Below are 18,425 nucleotides of genomic sequence, written 5' to 3'. Positions count from 1 at the left end.
GCTTTTAGTTTTATATACCCTAAAATGTACCCATTTGATACATTTCAGTGATTTTTAGTATATTCACAGGCATAGGCCAACTACCACCAAACCTTTCATTTTAAGAAAAAAAAAATTTATTTTGTTTCTTTGTATTGAGACAGGGTCTCGCCATGTAGGCCTGACTGGCCTAGGACTCCAAATAGACCAAGTTGTCCTTGAACTCATAGAGTTCTGCCTGCCAACTGCTGGGAGTAAAGGCGTGTGCCATTATTCTCAACAATTTTAGAAATTTTTCATTGCCTCATCCATCTCCTTATACTTCTTATTCAGTCCTGAGCAACCTCTAATCCACCTTCTCTGGGCATTTCATATAAATGAAACATTTGTTTTGAGCCATACTAAGCAATGAAAATAGGAAATCAAGATGCTATTTTAGAGCCATCTGAATCTAATCTCATTTTTTAGTTACAAGGTTTGGCATAGGACAAAATAGACTTGAATTCTTTATCTCTGCTTTATTTCTGTGACTTTCTTTTCATGCTGCTGGAGAATCAAACCCAGGGCTTCCGTACATGTGCTAAGGAAGTGCTCTTCCATTGAGCAACATTTCCAATCCCCATTTCTATAACTTTAAATTTAAACAAGGTCAAACTGTGTAGCTTAGGTTGGCCTAGAAGTCTCCATCCTCCTTCCTTAAACTCCTAAGAGTATTGACATGTACCACTATGGCGTGAGTGCTGTAACTTTTGATTAAAACATTCTGTCTGGGTTTCACACAACAGGTGCTATTTACTACCAAAAGTTAAGTTGGTATTTTTAAAGTTCCATAAATATATCGCTGCCTATTCAAAATTGAATTACTAGGTTTGGTAGAGGACATGATTTATTCAAGTTCTTGGGGGGGGGCTTACTTACATACTGACAGCACACTTAGGGCAAACTCATACCATTTTCATTTTTTCTTTATACCACCACAGAAGAATAACAGTCATCTAATCATGTAAAGTGTGGACTCTGCTCCTAAAATTCAAGAAATCTCTGCAGTCTTATAAACACTGCCTCTGGGTGGAGCTGTCAGAACTAATCAGTGTGTCAGAGTGGGTGAACAGGGAGCAAATGTTGTCTTAATGCTGAGATGTCACTTTGCTACTCCTATTGTAACAAGTTTCTATGTTTAGCTATGACTTAAAACTTTTGTTTCTTGTTTTCATTAGGCCCAGTGAAAAAAGGTAAAGAGCAAAACACACAGCGAAGCTTTTTTCTCAGAATGAAATGTACCCTAACTAGCCGGGGGAGAACAATGAACATAAAGTCTGCAACATGGAAGGTAAGTAAGTTGAGCGGGCACTTGATTTATAGATAAATCTACACACTTACATGTTGCTAGTGCCAAGAGCTTTCACCAGGAGCGGTGAAAGTGACCCTAGCACCTGGGAAGCAGAGGACTGCTGTAAGCTTGAAGGCAGCCTTGTCTACACAGCAAGTTCTCTGCTAGCTAGGGAAACACAGCAAGCCCTACCTCAGAAAACAAAACAAACAGTACCTTGTCTCAACCCTCTAAAAAGAGTTTTAGAGGTATGAGAGGGAGCTGGAGAAATGGCTTAGTGGTTAAGAGCACTTACTTGTCAAGGACCTGGGTTTGGTTCTCAGCATCCATGTGTCAGCTCACAATCATCTGTAACTCCAATTCTAGGAGATCCGGTATCCTTTTCTGGCCTCTTCTTTAGGCACCGGGTACACACACAGTGCACATACATACATGCAGGCAGAACACTACACACATAAAATAAAAGTAAATTTTTTATTTTTTATTTTTTATTTTTATTTTTTTTGGAGACAGGGTTTCTCTGTGTAGCTTTGAAGCCTATCCTGGCACTTTGGAGACCAGGCTGGCCTTGAACTCACAGAGATCCGCCTGCCTCTGCCTCCCGAGTGCTGGGATTAAAGGCGTGCGCCTTTACTTTTACTAATAAAAATAAATTTTAAAAAAGAATTATAAGGGGGAAATTATAATTGTTCCCTTTTTGCATATTTGCACTTGCATCCAAGTCTATGTAATCTCCATTCAAAACAATGACGTAACTTACCAGTTTGAGATATAAACTTAAATTATGGGAAATGTGGTATTTCAATACCAAGCTAACATAGTCAGTTGGCTTTGGCAACTAGTATTTAAATCCTGTTTTAGTTTAATTTTTCTCCTCATCACTGTTTCATTTCCTTGTTCAATACTGAACCATAATCAACACAGCAAAATCAACTATAATAATAAGATGGGTGAAGAAGACAGCCCAGATTTACACAAGGGGACTTTTAAAAAAAAGACTCATTTATTATTTTTGTTTTGCATGCATGTGTGTGCACACGTGTGCACATGTGGGGTGTGTGTGTGTGTGTGTGTGTGTGTGTGTGTGTGTGTGTGTGTGTGTGTTTTACTTGGATGTATGTAAGTGTACCAAATGCTTGCAGAGGCCCGAAGAGGACATTAGATCCATATTATGTATTATAAGTGATTCCTAGTTTTTATTTTATGTGCATAATATACATACATGCTTGGTGCCTGAAGAAATGAAAAGGCATCAGATCCTCTGGAACTAGAATTACAGGTGGTTGTGAGCTGCCATGTGGGTGCTAGGAATCACATCTTGGTCCTCTGGGAAAGTAGTAAGTACTCTTAACCACTAACTCATCTCTCCAGAACCCCACCCTCAAAATGTTCTTTAAAAAAAATACCTAAATATCTTACATCTTAACTGCCAAGCCAGCTCTCCAGCTCTTCCCCTACCCCTACTTACTTTAAAATAACTGTAATACATAGATTAGATTGTAGATGGTGTCATGGGAAAAACTTTTTTTTTTTTTATTTTCAAAGATACACATCTATCAAAGTTTGTCAGGTCAAACTCAATTACTGACCTATATTTCTTTTTGCCCCTTTAAAAAAAAAAAAAAAGATAACTGCTTGTTTTCTTGCTCATGCACAGGTGCTTCACTGCACAGGCCATATTCATGTATATGATACCAACAGTAACCAACCTCAGTGTGGGTACAAGAAACCGCCCATGACATGCTTGGTGCTGATTTGTGAACCCATTCCTCATCCATCAAATATTGAAATTCCTTTAGATAGCAAGACTTTTCTCAGTCGACACAGCCTGGATATGAAATTTTCTTACTGTGATGAAAGGTAAATTAATTCTATTTTATACTTTTAAATTTTAAATTTCTCTGTAGCCTTTTTACACTCACTGTAGTAAAAACTTAATGGTACACTGCATGTGTTCATGAAATTAAATATAAAGATGCATCCTGGAACACAAAAAAAACATAAGATTAGCTTTGTAAATTCATGCATCTATTAAACATTGACTGTGTACTATAAATATTCTGCCAGGTGTTCTGCAAATCTATTAAGATGAGATTCTCAGATGGATCTGGTGGCACACTCCTGTAATCTCAGCAACTGGGAGATGGGCAGGAGGAAAGGGAGTTGAAAGTAAGCTGTCTCACAAAAATATGTTTCAGGATAGGGATGTAGGTCAGATGGATCACTTGTCCAAGCATTCAAAAGGTATTGAAACAACCACAAAAATCATGACGTTCTTTTGCTTTAGGGAATCTTGAGAATGTAAATTTCAAAGACCTAAAGCTTATATAGAGTAGGCAACAAAATTTTGGTCTTTAACCTATATGTTCTCCTTGAGCACCTTCAACTCCACCCACAGTTCCTGTCCCCATTTCCCAAATCTGTTACTACTTGTGTGTAACTGCCAACTTGATATTCCTGTCTAGATCGTTTTCTGTATAATGAAGTAAATACTTGTGTTCCTGAACTGAACCACTGCTGTTCCCAAACAGCAGCATGACAGATTGCTACTCCTCTTGTGATGCCTAGTGTTGTTGACATAGCACTGTTGACTCTAACTTTTACCACACATTACACTTAGTTGGTCTCTAAGTATTGTAAATGCATTGTTCATTCAACTGTCTCTCCTCATTGTTCTATCTACCTTTGTGCTCCTGTCATGAATTCTTTACTTCATTACCTTTGGCCTGAGTTGTTCCCACAAACTTGTGAGCTTCATTTCTACCAACAGATCTGTGCCCTTTTACTCTTACACCCATTGTGCCCAAAGAGGGCTTCCCAAGGTAATGATCAGATTATGCCAATTTCTTATTAGAAATGCATCAGTTGTTTCTTGTAGGATTGTAGATGGGAAGATTTTTATTTATCAAAAGATGCTGTACATTCTGGATGTGGTGGTTTATGTCTGTGATCTCAAAACACTTGGGAGGCTGAGACAGGGAAGTCACCAAAAGTTCAAAGCCAGCCTGGACTACATACGGACTCCAGTCTAGTCAGGACTTTGTAGTCTGTCTGTGTCTCAAAAAAAAGAAAGAAAGAAAAAGTGTGCAATTAAATCTAAATATAATAAAATGACAAGCAAGTTATTTACCAGAAGATTGCCCACAGGTTAGGTTTTCTCATTGTGTTTTCATGTCTAGAATTACACCAGAAACATGAATGTTTAATTAAAAAGTATTTCATTATGTTGGAATTTTATTTACGTGTGTAAAACTATGTAAGAGCAATTCAAATAATTTTTAGGGCTAGATGCACCTCCACACTCAGCGGTAGCATGTGTGAGTGCATGTATGTGGGTTCATGTGGGTCACAGCACAAAGGTAGAGGACAGAGGACAGTTTGTGGGAGTTCATTCTCACCTTCCACCACGTGGGTTCCAGAAACTGAATTCACGCTGCCAAGTTTGGTAGCAGGTGCCTTACCTGATGGCCCATTTTAATGGTCCTGGATGCTAGAAATGTGATGTAAAGGTTTTCTTAAAATTGGGCAAATTTTTTTCTGTGTCTTGATTCTGAGGTGGTATAGAGCAAGAAATTCTTAGCAAACATTTAAAACTGAAAACTAGTACAAATCACCAGCTCCAAATCACCAGCACCAAGATGGGGTAGGGAGGACCTTTGTCTAGCATTGTGAGCCCCCATATCAGGGTTCTCAACCAGTGAGTCATGTCCCTTTTGACAGTTGACAGGCCCTTTCACAGGGGGCCCAAGACCATTGGAAAACACAGATGTTTACATTATGATTCAGAACAGTAGCAAAATTAGTTATAAAGTAACAATGAAAATAATTTTATGATTGGGGGTCACCACAACATGAGGGATTGTGTTAGAGAGTCTCAGCAGTAGGAAGGTTGAGAATCACTGCTCTAGATTTAATCCCTACTACCATTCTGGGATGAAGGAGAAAACACATATTTTTAAAGTATATTTTATTTATCTTTGTAATGCTGCCATCTAGTGTTGGTGTATTTTGGTTATCCCTTTTTGAAGAGTCAAAGTTTGATTTATGCTTCAATAAATCTGCTTTGTTGGTTTTAGAGTAAATGGCAGATCTTAAACTGTAACAGCTAAGCTATATTATTTAACATACTGTTATGAACAAAGATACCTTCCTTATGCCCATTCTGTAATTAGGTGTTTGCTTTTTAGACATATGAGTATCTTTTACCTGCACCTTGGTTTTTTTGTTTGTTGGCTTTTTTTAAGTCCTCTGGAATCTAAACTGAGAAGTGTCAACACTTGGTTCATGTTTGTTCCCAGAAAGACTTCAGTGAAAAATGTTTGTAATTGGTTTAATGTGACGAGGACAGACTTGTCTTTCTCATAAAATGGGTCCTCATGGTTTCCAGGCTGATACCCAGGGACCAGGAGGCTCCCTGAATCCGTTTTCAGCCCTTTTTCTTTTAGATGCCGTTCTTTCATGTGAAATCCTCTTAATTTTAGAAAATTAATATTTACTTTCCATTTAGTATGGATGTCCTTGGCTTAATAGTGAAATTTTATAGTTGATATTAAAGTGAGGCCTTGCCACAGGCCTAAAAATAGGGTAAAGATTTTCACTGAATGAAAAATAAACTGCTATAGATTTATACTGTATTTTAAGATAATTGTGACTGTCTTTGGAACTTTTGTCATTTCATTTAGCATCATTAAGATTTACTAATATACCCTGCTTTGATACCAACAGTGTGTATAATGAAATGTGTTTTAAAAAATAGGTCATGAGTTTGGGTAAAAGGGATAAGTCAGATATCAGGGACTGATCTAAGTGACTTTATACTAAGTACAGAATTTGGGGTTTTTTTGTTTGGTTTGTTTTGCCGGGGGGGGGGGGGGGGGATGGGGTGTTTTTTGGTTTTGTTGTTTGGTTTTTTGTTTGTTTTCTGAGACAGGGTATCTCTGTATAGCCCTGATGTCCAGGAACTCTGTCAGTAAACCAGGCTGGCCTCAAGTTCACAGAGATCCACCTGTTTCTGCTTCCAGAGTGCTGGGATTAAAGGAATCCACTGCCCAGCCAAAGTATAGAATAGTTAAGTGTGAGTTCTAAACTTATTAAGCAAAAGATAATCTTTTTTTTTTTTAAACAGAATTACTGAGTTGATGGGTTATGAGCCAGAAGAACTTTTGGGACGCTCAATTTATGAATATTATCATGCTTTGGACTCTGATCATCTGACCAAAACTCATCATGACAGTAAGTACAGTAGAGGAACTCAAGGAAATAGTGTCATTGCTTAAGTCCTGCAGTCTGTACTGTACCTCTACTTTCTAGTTAAAATTACCACCCAGTCTCCTTAGACAAGCATCCTACAGCCCCTTCATAAGATGTCTTGATAATGAAATTATTGTTTTGTTACAAATATTAGCAAAAAGTAAAGTCATTTAATAATAAATACATAAAGTATCCCATAAAAGTCAAATATTATAGATTATCTAGCCTACGTACATATGTACTGAAATCAGTGGTTGGTCAATAGGAGGTAGTCACAAAGCATTTGTTCATGAACTAGTGAGTAGGATTAGTATACACATGTGATAACTGACACCCTTGACATATAGGAGGTTTCTGAATTTTACTCAAATAAATCTATGATACCAAACTAAGTTAAACTTCATAATTCCTCACTTGCCTATTTAATCTGGACCTAAACATGACTTCCCAATATGATTGAGGGTACTGAGTTGAGTATCATTGAATTAGTGTAATTTGCCTTGAACTACAGAGTATGCCTAAGTTGTAGTCAGAGCATGGATACTCACAACGGCATCATCATGATTGATTTACTACATTCTCTTAAGTCAGTAATTAATTTAGACTGCATGAATTGACAGAAGGCTATAGTATGACATGAACTTATATATTCAAATGTTCTGAGTATAATTTTTTACAGTGATTGGTTCTCTGGTGCTTAAAAAAACTGGTACCATTTTCTTTCTTTTTTTTTTTCTTAAAAAGAATTTATTTAACTATTTTATGTGCATTGATGTGAGATCTCCTGGAACTGGAGTTATAGACAGTTGTAAACTGCCATGTAGGTGCTGGGAATTGAACTCAGGACTTCTGGAAGAACAGCCAGTGCTTTTAACCACAGAGCCACCTGGCCAGCCCCTTTTTTTATTTTTGAGACAGGGTTTCTATGTAGCTTTGTAGACCAGGCTGGCCTCGAACTCACAGAGATCTGCTTGCCTCTGCCTCCTGAGTGCTGAGACTAAAGAGGTGCACCACCACTACCCAGCTCCATTTTCTTAAATGTACCCTGTGATCAGTCTCTAGTCTGACACTTTCACCATAAGTCATTAAAGAAACTGCAGACACCTTGTCCTTCACTCCTGGCTTAAGATAGGAAATTTCTTTGGGGTTTGTTTTTAGGTATGTTTGGCCTTTCTCATTTTAAACAGTCACAACTATTTATTTAAGTATATCTCCCTTGAAACAAACAAACAAACCAACAGCAATGGTTCAGTCAAGCACAGCAGCACCAGCCTTTACCCCCAGCACTGGGGAGGCAGAGGCAGGCAGATCTCTGGGTGTGAGGCCAACCTGGTCTACATAAGGAGTTTCAGGACAGCCAAGGCTACATAGAGAGACCCTGGCCTGGAAAAAAAAAAAGCAAAAAACAAAACCCAACAGTCTACATTCATCACTTTTTTTTTTTATTGAAAATTGAGTTGTTTTCTTTGCAATCCTTTATTATCCCTAGTGTTTACTAAAGGACAAGTCACCACAGGACAGTACAGGATGCTTGCCAAAAGAGGTGGATATGTCTGGGTTGAAACTCAAGCAACTGTCATATATAATACAAAGAACTCTCAGCCACAGTGCATTGTGTGTGTGAACTACGTTGTGAGGTAAGATTGTGAAGAGACACTTTCTACATTTATGTGCCTTTATTAAGAAGATATAAAATGATAAAAACTGAGTTTTATTTTTACTTCTTCTACTGGATTATGATTTATACTCTGGCCCAACTTTCCAAACCAGCTATTCCAGTGATCCACAAAAGAGTATCATTTTTTTTTTTTAATCAGTCTGTGGATCTGTTTTCCTGGTAGTTGTGTTTTAAGCAGCTGCTATCCTGGGGCCAAAAGATTCTGTGAAAGTTAAATGGCTGTCTTGTAGGAGGGCACTGTGACAGGCTGTGTGTTGTGACACAGGGCTTTTGTTACAGTCATGAATGCTATAAGTTATTTCAGCAAGCTGTGCCCCATTTAGTCACTCTTCACATGACCAAAACATTCTAATTTAATTGCCAGGCAGAGTTCTCTAATGTGGATAGCTCATTTTCCTATGTTCCATACCCTTCCCCTTCTTTTTTCCTGTCTCACTGTGAGTAGGCTTGGCTGGCCTAGAACTCACTGTAGACCAGACCAGCCTTGAATTTTCAGCTGCCCTATGTAGGTTTGCAGGGCTGTGCCAGCATTCTCCAGCATAACTTTCACGGATGCTACCAAAATCCAGGTCACCTGTCTTGTGAAGACTTTGGGCCATTGTTTTTGTTCTTACAACTTCTAGTTTCTATTGTTTCTTTGGGGGGATATTTTTGATGCTAGGATCAAACTCCATGCCTTACCACTTCTAAGCCCAAAGAATCATCTTAGTTTAAAGAGTTCTTTTGTGGTTTTTTTGCCTTTATATAAAACTATTCTTCCTCTCCCAGTCTGCCTCATGATTGTTACTTGAGCCCAAATTCCAGCTTGTTCACCTTTCTATGAAACATCCTTTCCCCATCTTAGGAGTGATCACAGTGTATTGTGATCTTATCCATTTCACATTGGATATAAACTACTTGAAGGCAAGGGTTGTATACATCAGTCTTTGTATTCTTAGTTGGTTTCATAAATTGAACATGTAATGGGTTAGCTAAAAGTACGCTGATGCCAGACATGAAGCTGGGTGGTTGTTCATCATCCCTTTCCCTCTTCTTTCCTATCTTATGAATGACATCACTATATTATTTCCACCAAGAAAGTATGGCGCCTCTCATAAAGACTATGGTCATTAGCATTATATTGTAAGATCATCTGTAGATGATGTCTCATGTGTTAATGCTGACGAGTAATTTTGTGGCCTTTTTATTGTGTGCATTGCACAAATGCCTTACTCTGCTTGTGTTTCGAGTGTTCTTGTCACCACCCCTATTCTCAAAGAATGTTTCAATTCAAATAAGTTGAATATTTTAATTAGTGAATTTTATTTAAATTTTTATTTTCATATTGGTGATGTTTTTATTGTTTTTGGGGGGTGGGGGTAGTTCAAGACATCGAACTCACAGAGATCCACCTGCCTCTGCTTTCTGAGTGCTGGGACTAAAGGCATGTGCCACCACCGCCCGGCTTCATATTGGTGTTCTAAAATAATACACATTTCTCAATAGTAGAACGCTTTCCTAGTGTGCAAAGGTCTTGGGCTCAATCATCAGCACTGGGAGGGAAAAGAAATGTGGCAAATATGCATGAGAGATTATTCATCTCAAGGAATGTTGAGATGCTTTTTTTATATAAAGCATAATTGAAGAGACAAGGTTGTTTCACAGTCCCCCTTATTATCATCATGTCAAGTGCTAATTTACAAATACTAATCTCTCCTTTTTTGACAGTGGTATTATTCAGCACGACTTGATTTTCTCCCTTCAACAAACAGAATGTGTCCTCAAACCAGTTGAATCTTCAGATATGAAAATGACTCAGCTGTTCACCAAAGTTGAATCAGACGATACAAGCTGTCTCTTTGATAAGCTTAAGAAAGAACCTGATGCTCTAACCCTGCTGGCCCCAGCTGCTGGGGACACAATCATATCTCTGGATTTTGGCAGCGATGGTGGGTGCTTAATTAGTCTGTCCACTTCTTCAGCTGTGTCTGCTGCTTCCTGTCCCAATTCAGCTGCACTTTCTTGGCTTACGTATTTGCATGATGCTTACACTTTTTTTTAATAGTATTTCAAAGGTATTGTTTAATGTATTTGTTTCTGAAATTTCATAGCCTTCCTACTTTTATTTTTGTGTTCTGTTGGGAATTGCAGTTCAGAGTATCCTGAAGGTACCCTCTAATACCCTCCCTGCCACCCAGCTGCACCATTCAGTAGAGTTAAAATGCAATAGGTGTAATTAGGTAAATGCTAAACGATTAACAAAGCAATCATGCCATAAAGCAAAGATGAAAATGAAAAATGTTACTTCAAATTAGGCTAAGTTTTAGTTTATAACGAGATTGGAGATACACAACCTAGGAGTTGTCAGTGGTGGACAAAAAAGATAACTCAGACTTAATGATCATGCTGTTATGTCCATAAACTTTCCAGTTAAAGAGAACTGAGTGAATCACAAATCTTTTATAAAAGGTAAAAAATATCTATGACTGTTAAAATCCTGATGTTCTTTAGACTGAAGAAATGTTTCCTCTACAGACACGGAAACTGAAGACCAACAACTCGAAGATGTTCCACTATATAATGATGTAATGTTCCCCTCATCTAATGAAAAAATCACAAATATAAATCTGGCAATGTCTCCGTTACCTGCCCCTGAAACTCCAAAGCCACTTCGAAGTAGTGCTGATCCTGCACTGAATCAAGAAGTTGCATTAAAATTAGAGCCAAGTCCAGAGTCACTGGAACTTTCTTTTACCATGCCCCAAATTCAAGATCAGCCAGCAAGTCCTTCTGATGGAAGCACTAGACAAAGTTCACCTGAGGTGAGTACCATGATGAAAGAAAAGATAAAGGATAAATATGCCTGATATTGATAGTTCTCAAAACCCAACAGAAGTGGTTTTTTAATATCTAGGTTGGACCAGGGTTGAAAGTGTCACAAACAACTGTTTCCAAATCCAGAACAATTCTGTTTCAGAGCTCTCTGCTATTAACACTGTGCTTGGGAGCAGGAGAGCTTAGATTTGAACTTTGCAACTGGGTTAGTGAAGCACAAATAAATCTGGATTCTATATTAAACTGTTAGGAATTAAAGTTGGCAGGTGTAAGTTAAGCAATATGGTATCTCAAACCCTTTTGGAGAATATACTCTTTGCTTTGATTTGCCCAGCATGTAAGTATTTGATTCATTTTGTCATTGATCTAATGAAAAATTAGGAAAAGCAAACTGTTATACCAAGCTACAGTATTTTTTATTAAAATTCTTACCTTTAACTCCTAACATGATGAATATAAGATTCCAGTGAAAATATCTCGTTAACTGGATAATTAGGTGCCATTGTAGAACTTAAATTGTTTGGTGAATTTTATTCTTTAGAATAAACAAATTTTGGGGAGATGTTGGTTGGTTGGTTTTGTTTTGCTTTTTTTGAGACAGGGTCTTACTATGTAACCCTTTTTGGCTTGGAGCTCACTTTGTAGACCATGATGGCCTTGAATTTACAGATTCTTCTGCCTTTGCCTCCCCTTGTGCTGGGATTAGAGGTGTGCTCCACCACAGCCTACTAAACAAATCTTTCAATCATAGTTTTTAGTTAGATAAAGCTTTATAATATCTATGTGCTTGAAACTTATTAACAAGAAAACCTAAGGACTTCTTCAGGAAAAAGTAAATACTCCTAACTCCTTTCACAGCCTAACAGTCCCAGTGAATATTGTTTTGATGTGGATAGCGATATGGTCAATGTATTCAAGTTGGAACTGGTCGAAAAGCTGTTTGCTGAAGACACAGAAGCAAAGAATCCATTTTCAACTCAGGTGTGTTGACTCACTTATTTTGTATTTTATTAATTTTTAGCCCATAGTGACTGGGTTTAACTTGTTTTTCTTTTACAAGATGTGGTCATTATAAAAACTCTTCTATTTATTTATTGTTTGAAAGGATACTGACTTAGATTTGGAGATGCTGGCCCCCTATATCCCGATGGATGATGATTTCCAGTTGCGCTCCTTTGATCAGTTGTCACCATTAGAGAGCAGTTCCTCAAGCCCTCCAAGTGTGAGCACAGTGACAGTGTTCCAGCAGACCCAGCTACAGAAACCTACCATTACTGCCGCTGCTGCCAAGACTGCCACCACCACAACCACCACCGCCACTGATGAATTAAAAACAGTGACGAAGGACAATATAGAAGACATTAAAATACTGATTGCATCTCCATCTTCTACCCATGTACCTCAAGAAACGACAGCTGCTACAGCATCAACATACAGTGCTCCTCCTCACAGTCGGACAGCCTCACCAGACAGAGCAGGAAAGAGAGTCAGAGATCAGACAGAGAAAGCCCATCCAAGGAGCCCTAATGTATCTGTCACTTTGAGTCAAAGGTATTTGGAACATATTTGTTCTGTCATGTTCTAGTACATAGGTGACGTTAAATGACTTCTAAATATATAGCCATCTTTCTGACATGTGCTCTAAGGAACATCATAAAGTTACCTTATAACTTCTCCCACACAATCCTATCAGTTGTCCAAGTATAGAAGGTCAGAAGGATGTCTTCCAACACCTCTAAAACTAAGTCCGGCCGGTAAGCAAAAAAATGTCAGGTGTTTATACCTGAAGAAAAGCCCTTCAGCTAAATGGTTCTTTCCCATCCCAGACTGAAAACTGGTGGTGTTTAGTCCTCACTTGTAAATATGGATATTTGCAGGCCTTCTTTTTAAAATCTTGCATATAATTTCTAGCCTTAAACTTACTGTTATTCTTCATTGCATATTTTTGTGTTATCATTATTATTATAAAGAAAATAAGCTTTGTTTAGATCTACCAAAAGTTCTAGAATGACTTACAATATTGTTTCTATGGGATGAAACAATGGTTGAGCAAATATTTAGAATTTCTGTATATAATATGTAATGGTATTTGATGTGTTTTAAATTTGAAGCTGTACCTACAGGGAAGTAATTTTCACTAATTAGTGAGTGAAAGAAAAATGATTCCTTCTATTCTGTGCCTAGACAGAGCAAGCTGCCTCTGATAGCAGGCGAAAGGACGCTGCTGTAACTGGGTGGATCTTTGTTCCCCCTTCGTCTGAAGTGCTAGGACAGGCTGCCATTTTCTTAAGCTAGGAAAAATGCTTGGGGCTTTAGATGAATTCAGTATTTTCATTTGGGTATAGTAATATATGCCTTTAGTCCAGGCTCTCAGGCACCTGAGTCAGGAGAATTACAAGCTTAAAACCAAAGATGAGTGGTGGTATACACACACACCACATAAGTAGATAAACAGTACAACCAGAGATGATATTTATATGATAGACTGAATTATATTTCATGAACATAACATACATAAAAATTTTAAACCAGCTTGCTTATATACTACATGGTTTATAAATATTTTAAAATTAAAAACCTACATTTATAAAATCATTAGTCATATATGACTTAGCCATTTGGCTTTCTGTTGGAAAACCAAAGCAAATACGAGAAGCTTAACTGACTTTATCATAATTCCTTGTGGCCTAATATTTCAGGTACAGCAACTCGAATATATTGGTCAGTACTGAGGCCAGACCAGTAGAGTGCAGAGGTCCCTGTGGAGGAGATAGGTATGTGAAGACCTGGCATGTACTTCCATGGCTATAATTAATCAGCAGAGGGACTTAGAGCAAACTACCTAGCTGGCCTCAGTTTCTCGTTTATAAAATGGTTACGGAGTACATGTCATAGCCATCCTTAAGTGTTAGAGTAAGGTTAAAATGAATGTAAATTTTCTTTGGTTGTTGTTTTGGTTTTGAGGCAGGTTCTCACAGTGTAGTCCAGGCAACCTTAAACTTAAAATGTAGCTAGGTTGTATTCAAACAGGGATTATAGGTGTGTAACTCTTCGTCTAGCTAAAACAAGTATAAATTGAAAATACTATACAAAAATGAATGTCATCTTGCATTTCAGTAGTCTCCCAAAATATGAGTCCACGAACAGTGGTGGTCTTCTATAGAATGGTTGCTTTTTTCTTTTCCAGAAATACTGTTCCTGAGGAAGAATTAAATCCAAAGATAATAGCTTTGCAGAATGCCCAGAGAAAGCGAAAAATGGAACATGATGGCTCCCTTTTTCAAGCAGCAGGGATTGTAAGTGTGAGTAGTGGTGTGTTGTCTTCCAAATAAATACTACAGTTATATTTTTCAAAAGCTACCATGGGGCTTTTAAAAAAAAAAAAAAAACAAAAAAACTTGTATTTAATGAAATAAATTCAGGTGTGAAAAACAAACCTGGCAGATAAATTTAGAGGAAGAAGTAAAGTTTGCCCATTACTTTACCCTCAGTATCAACACCACTCTCATTTTCTTTCCAGTAAATTATTTTGCTTATTACCGAAGCACTGGGGCTGGAGAGATGGCTCAGTAGTCAAGAGTACTGACTGCTTCTCCAAAGAATGCAAGTTCAAATCCCAGCACCCACATGGTAGTGGTATCTTGCTTTGCCAGTGAACTTGTGGTGGCCACACCCTATGGGCGTGGCTTCAGGTGTTCAGAGGTGACCCTTTATAAGGTAGAGAAGATGCAGTCTCATGTGGCCATCACTGGCAAATAACACTGACAGAGCAAGATGCCACTACAATGGATCACAACCCTCTGCAACTCCAGTTCCAGCAAATCCAATCTGATCTTATGACCTCTGCTGGCACCATACACCTGTGGTGTTCACACATACACACTGGCAAAATACCCAGACACATAAAATAAAAATAAATCTAAAATATTTTTTTAAAGAAGCATTAAGTTTTGGGGACAGTTGAGGCTAGCTTATCCATAGAACAGATTGACTGGAAAGTACTTAAAGACACATTAGCAATAATGAGGAAGAAATAGCTTTATCATACTATTATAAGAATAAATGAAAGATTACTACATTAATATAAGAAAATTTTAAATTCTAGAGCATTGTTTAAGAAACTGGCTTATAGGTTGCTATTAAATGTATGCTGACTGCAGGTTTTTTATTGTGAACAGTTCAACATACTAAATGTTAACTTTATTCTTTTTTAGGGAACATTATTGCAGCAGCCAGGTGACCGTGCTCCTACTACGTCACTTTCTTGGAAACGTGTGAAAGGATGCAAATCCAGTGAACAGAATGGAATGGAGCAGAAGACAATTATTTTAATTCCCTCTGGTTAGCTTATTCTTTCTGTTCTTAACCAACACAAGGGAAAGTTTAAATATGAGATTATTTTAGGAGTTCCCCAAAAGGTTTTGGTTCCTTAGGAAATTAAAAAGTAGCTGGGTGATGGTGGCACACACCTTTAATCCCAGCACTTGGGAGATAGAGACAGACAGATCTCTGAATTCCAGGCCAACCTGGTATACATAATGAGATATAGACCAGTAATGACTACAAATACAAAGTGTGACCCTGTCTCAAAGAAAGAAAGAAAGAAAGAAAGAAAGAAAAGAAAGAAAGAAAGAAAGAAAGAAAGAAAGAAAGAAAGAAAGAAAGAAAGAAAGAGGAGAAGGGGAGAAAGGGGTGGGGGGGGAAGATCCGGGCATTGGTGGCGCACGCCTTTAATCCCAGCACTCAGGAGGCAGAGGCAGGAGGATCTCTGGGAGTTCGAGGCCAGCCTGATCTCCAGAGCGAGTGCCAGGATAGGCTCAATACAGAGGAAACCCTGTCCCGAAAAACAAACAAGCAAACAAACAAACAAATAAATAAATAAATCAAAAAGAAAGATGAAGTACAGTAGCATTTCGTCTGCTGTCTACAATTGAAATCCAGGGGTTAGGTATTTCAGAGCAGACTCTGCATAAACATCCTGGCAGTGGAAATTAACTTGATTACACTTACTTGTTTGCACAGCTGAGGGCATGGCCCTTAGGTTTAAAAAAAAAAAAAAGCCCTTCCAGAAATTTATTTTATTTTACCCAATACCTACTGCAAAATAGGTGTTTAATCAATTTAATGATACTTAGGTATCTTTTTGTTTTTCAGATTTAGCATGTAGACTGCTGGGGCAATCAATGGATGAGAGTGGATTACCACAGCTGACCAGTTACGATTGTGAAGTTAATGCTCCGGTACAAGGCAGCAGAAACCTACTGCAGGGTGAAGAATTACTCAGAGCTTTGGATCAAGTTAACTGAGCTTTTCATAATCTCATTCCTTTTGATTATTTCTTTTTTTGTTGTTGTTTTTGTTTTTGTTTTTTTGTTCAGTTATTGTTATGTTGTTTGTTTGGGTTTTTTTGTTTCTGTTGTTTATTTTTGGACACTGGTGGCTCAGCAGTCTATTTATATTTTCTATATCTAATTTTAGAAGCCTGGCTACAACACTGCACAACTCAGATAGTTTAGTTTTAATCCCCTTTCTACTTAATTTCCATTAATGCTCTTTTTAATATGTCCTTTTAATGCCAGATCACATTCACATTTCCTCAGTATTTTCACCATTGCATTGCAGTAGTGTCATTTAAAATGCACCTTTTTATTTATTTATTTTTGGTGAGGGAGTTTGTCCCTTATTGAATTATTTTTAATGAAATGCCAATATAATTTTTTAAGAAGGCAGTAAATCTTCATCATGATCATAGGCAGTTGAAAATTTTTTACTCATTTTTTCATGTTTTACATGAAAATAATGCTTTGCCAGCAGTATATGGTAGCCACAGTTGCACAATATATTTTCTTAAAAATACCAGCAGTTACTCATGCAATATATTCTGCATTTATAAAACTAGTTTTTAAGAAGAAATTTTTTTTGGCCTATGAAATTGTTAAGCCTGGATCATGACACTGTTGATCTTATAATGATTCTTAAACTGTATGGTTTCTTTATATGGGTAAAGCCATTTACATGATATAGAGAGAGATGCATATATGCGGAAGGTATGTGGCATTTATTTGGATAAAATTCTCAATTCAGAGAAATTAACTGATGTTTCTTTAGTTACTTTACCAGATCAAAAGAAAACAGTCCCCTATGTAGTTGTGAAAGCTTATGCTAATATTGTGTAATTAATATTAAACATAAATGTTCTGCCCACCCTGTTGGTGTAAAGACATTTTGAGCATACTGTAAACAACAAAAGAATCATGGATTGTTAGTAAAATTGCCTAGTATATTAATTTGTTCAAAATATGATGTTTGGTTTATGCACTTTGTCGCTATTAACATCTTTTTTCATATAGACTTCAATAATTGAGTGATTTTTTAGAAGCATTATTTTAGGAATGTAGAGTTGTCATAGTAAACATCTTGTTTTTTCTATGTACATTGTATAAATTTTTCATTCCCTTGTTCTTTGTGGTTGGGTCTAACACTAACTGTACTGTTTTGTTACATCAAATAAACATCTTTTGTGGACCAGGCCCCCATGGGTCAGCTTTTATGTTTAAATAACATTTGTTTCAACATTTCCAGGTCATAAAAGGACTTCCCCCAATTTAAATTCTTTATAAAAGTTACATTGTATGTTTCTACATTCATTATTGCCATTATCTAATGTATAATGTATTCCCAAATGTCATGTTAAGTAATGACAAATCACAATATTGCACTGTAAAGAGAAATTCTTTTTAGGAATTTGCCATTATAAATTTATAACTATTAAAATATAAAACACAAAACTTCAGTATTTTCAGTATGAATGGAATACATGAAACAAATCATGAAAATCATTATTATATACTGTTGTAAGGGCTCCAGGCTCCTCTACATTCCAAATCTGTTCCCAGTAGCAGATAAATAAAGCTAGGGCTGAAATAAGACAGTTCCCCAAGCTCCAAAGGCTAAGTGGCAGGTCAAAGACTCTTACATCTTAGAACATTATCTTGGTTGGTTTGGTTTAATGATACGGGTACATGGCACATGAACATGTAGATGCATTTTACAGATAATCGTATATTACCTGATGTTTCTTTACTTTGACAGGTAAAAAGAAAACAATATCCTGTAATTGTCAATTTTAGAAACTTCCAAATAAACACCACATATCTTCCAGCTATATGCATCACTATTAGTATTTTAAAAACATTTTTAAGTAGCTTTACTCAGGACTGGAGAGATGACTTAGTGGTTAAGAGCACTGACTATTCTTCTGGAGGACCCAGGTTCAAGTCCCAGCACCCACATGGCAGCTGGCCAATGTCTGTAACTCCAGTTCCAGGGTATCTGACATCCTCATATAGCCATACATGCAAGCAAAACACCAAT

The 18,425-nt window shown here is 37.2% G+C and overlaps 1 protein-coding gene across 3 annotated transcripts in view; it reads left to right on the top strand.

Moving 5' to 3' along the window:
- Nucleotides 1-17,582, top strand: part of Hif1a (hypoxia inducible factor 1 subunit alpha) — a 44,456-nt gene extending 26,874 nt beyond the window's left edge. For 2 of the 3 annotated variants that reach the window (XM_027418247.1, XM_027418246.1), the window contains exons 5-15: nt 1,197-1,309; nt 2,967-3,169; nt 6,435-6,541; nt 8,049-8,196; nt 9,945-10,165; nt 10,752-11,038; nt 11,910-12,032; nt 12,157-12,602; nt 14,239-14,353; nt 15,266-15,392; nt 16,206-17,582. In XM_027418247.1, the coding sequence (XP_027274048.1) occupies nt 1,197-1,309; nt 2,967-3,169; nt 6,435-6,541; nt 8,049-8,196; nt 9,945-10,165; nt 10,752-11,038; nt 11,910-12,032; nt 12,157-12,602; nt 14,239-14,353; nt 15,266-15,392; nt 16,206-16,357 (2,042 nt within the window). In that variant the 3' untranslated portion in view covers nt 16,358-17,582. The remainder of the gene's footprint in view (nt 1-1,196; nt 1,310-2,966; nt 3,170-6,434; nt 6,542-8,048; nt 8,197-9,944; nt 10,166-10,751; nt 11,039-11,909; nt 12,033-12,156; nt 12,603-14,238; nt 14,354-15,265; nt 15,393-16,205) is intronic. The other variant, XM_027418248.1, reaches the window with a different exon arrangement.
- Nucleotides 17,583-18,425: the final 843 nt, after the last annotated feature.

The sequence above is a fragment of the Cricetulus griseus genome, chromosome 5 (assembly GCF_003668045.3).
Source record: "Cricetulus griseus strain 17A/GY chromosome 5, alternate assembly CriGri-PICRH-1.0, whole genome shotgun sequence".
Lineage (NCBI taxonomy): Eukaryota > Metazoa > Chordata > Mammalia > Rodentia > Cricetidae > Cricetulus > Cricetulus griseus.
The sequence above is the reverse complement of the archived record's forward strand: the minus strand, read 5'-3'. Positions and strand labels throughout refer to the sequence as shown.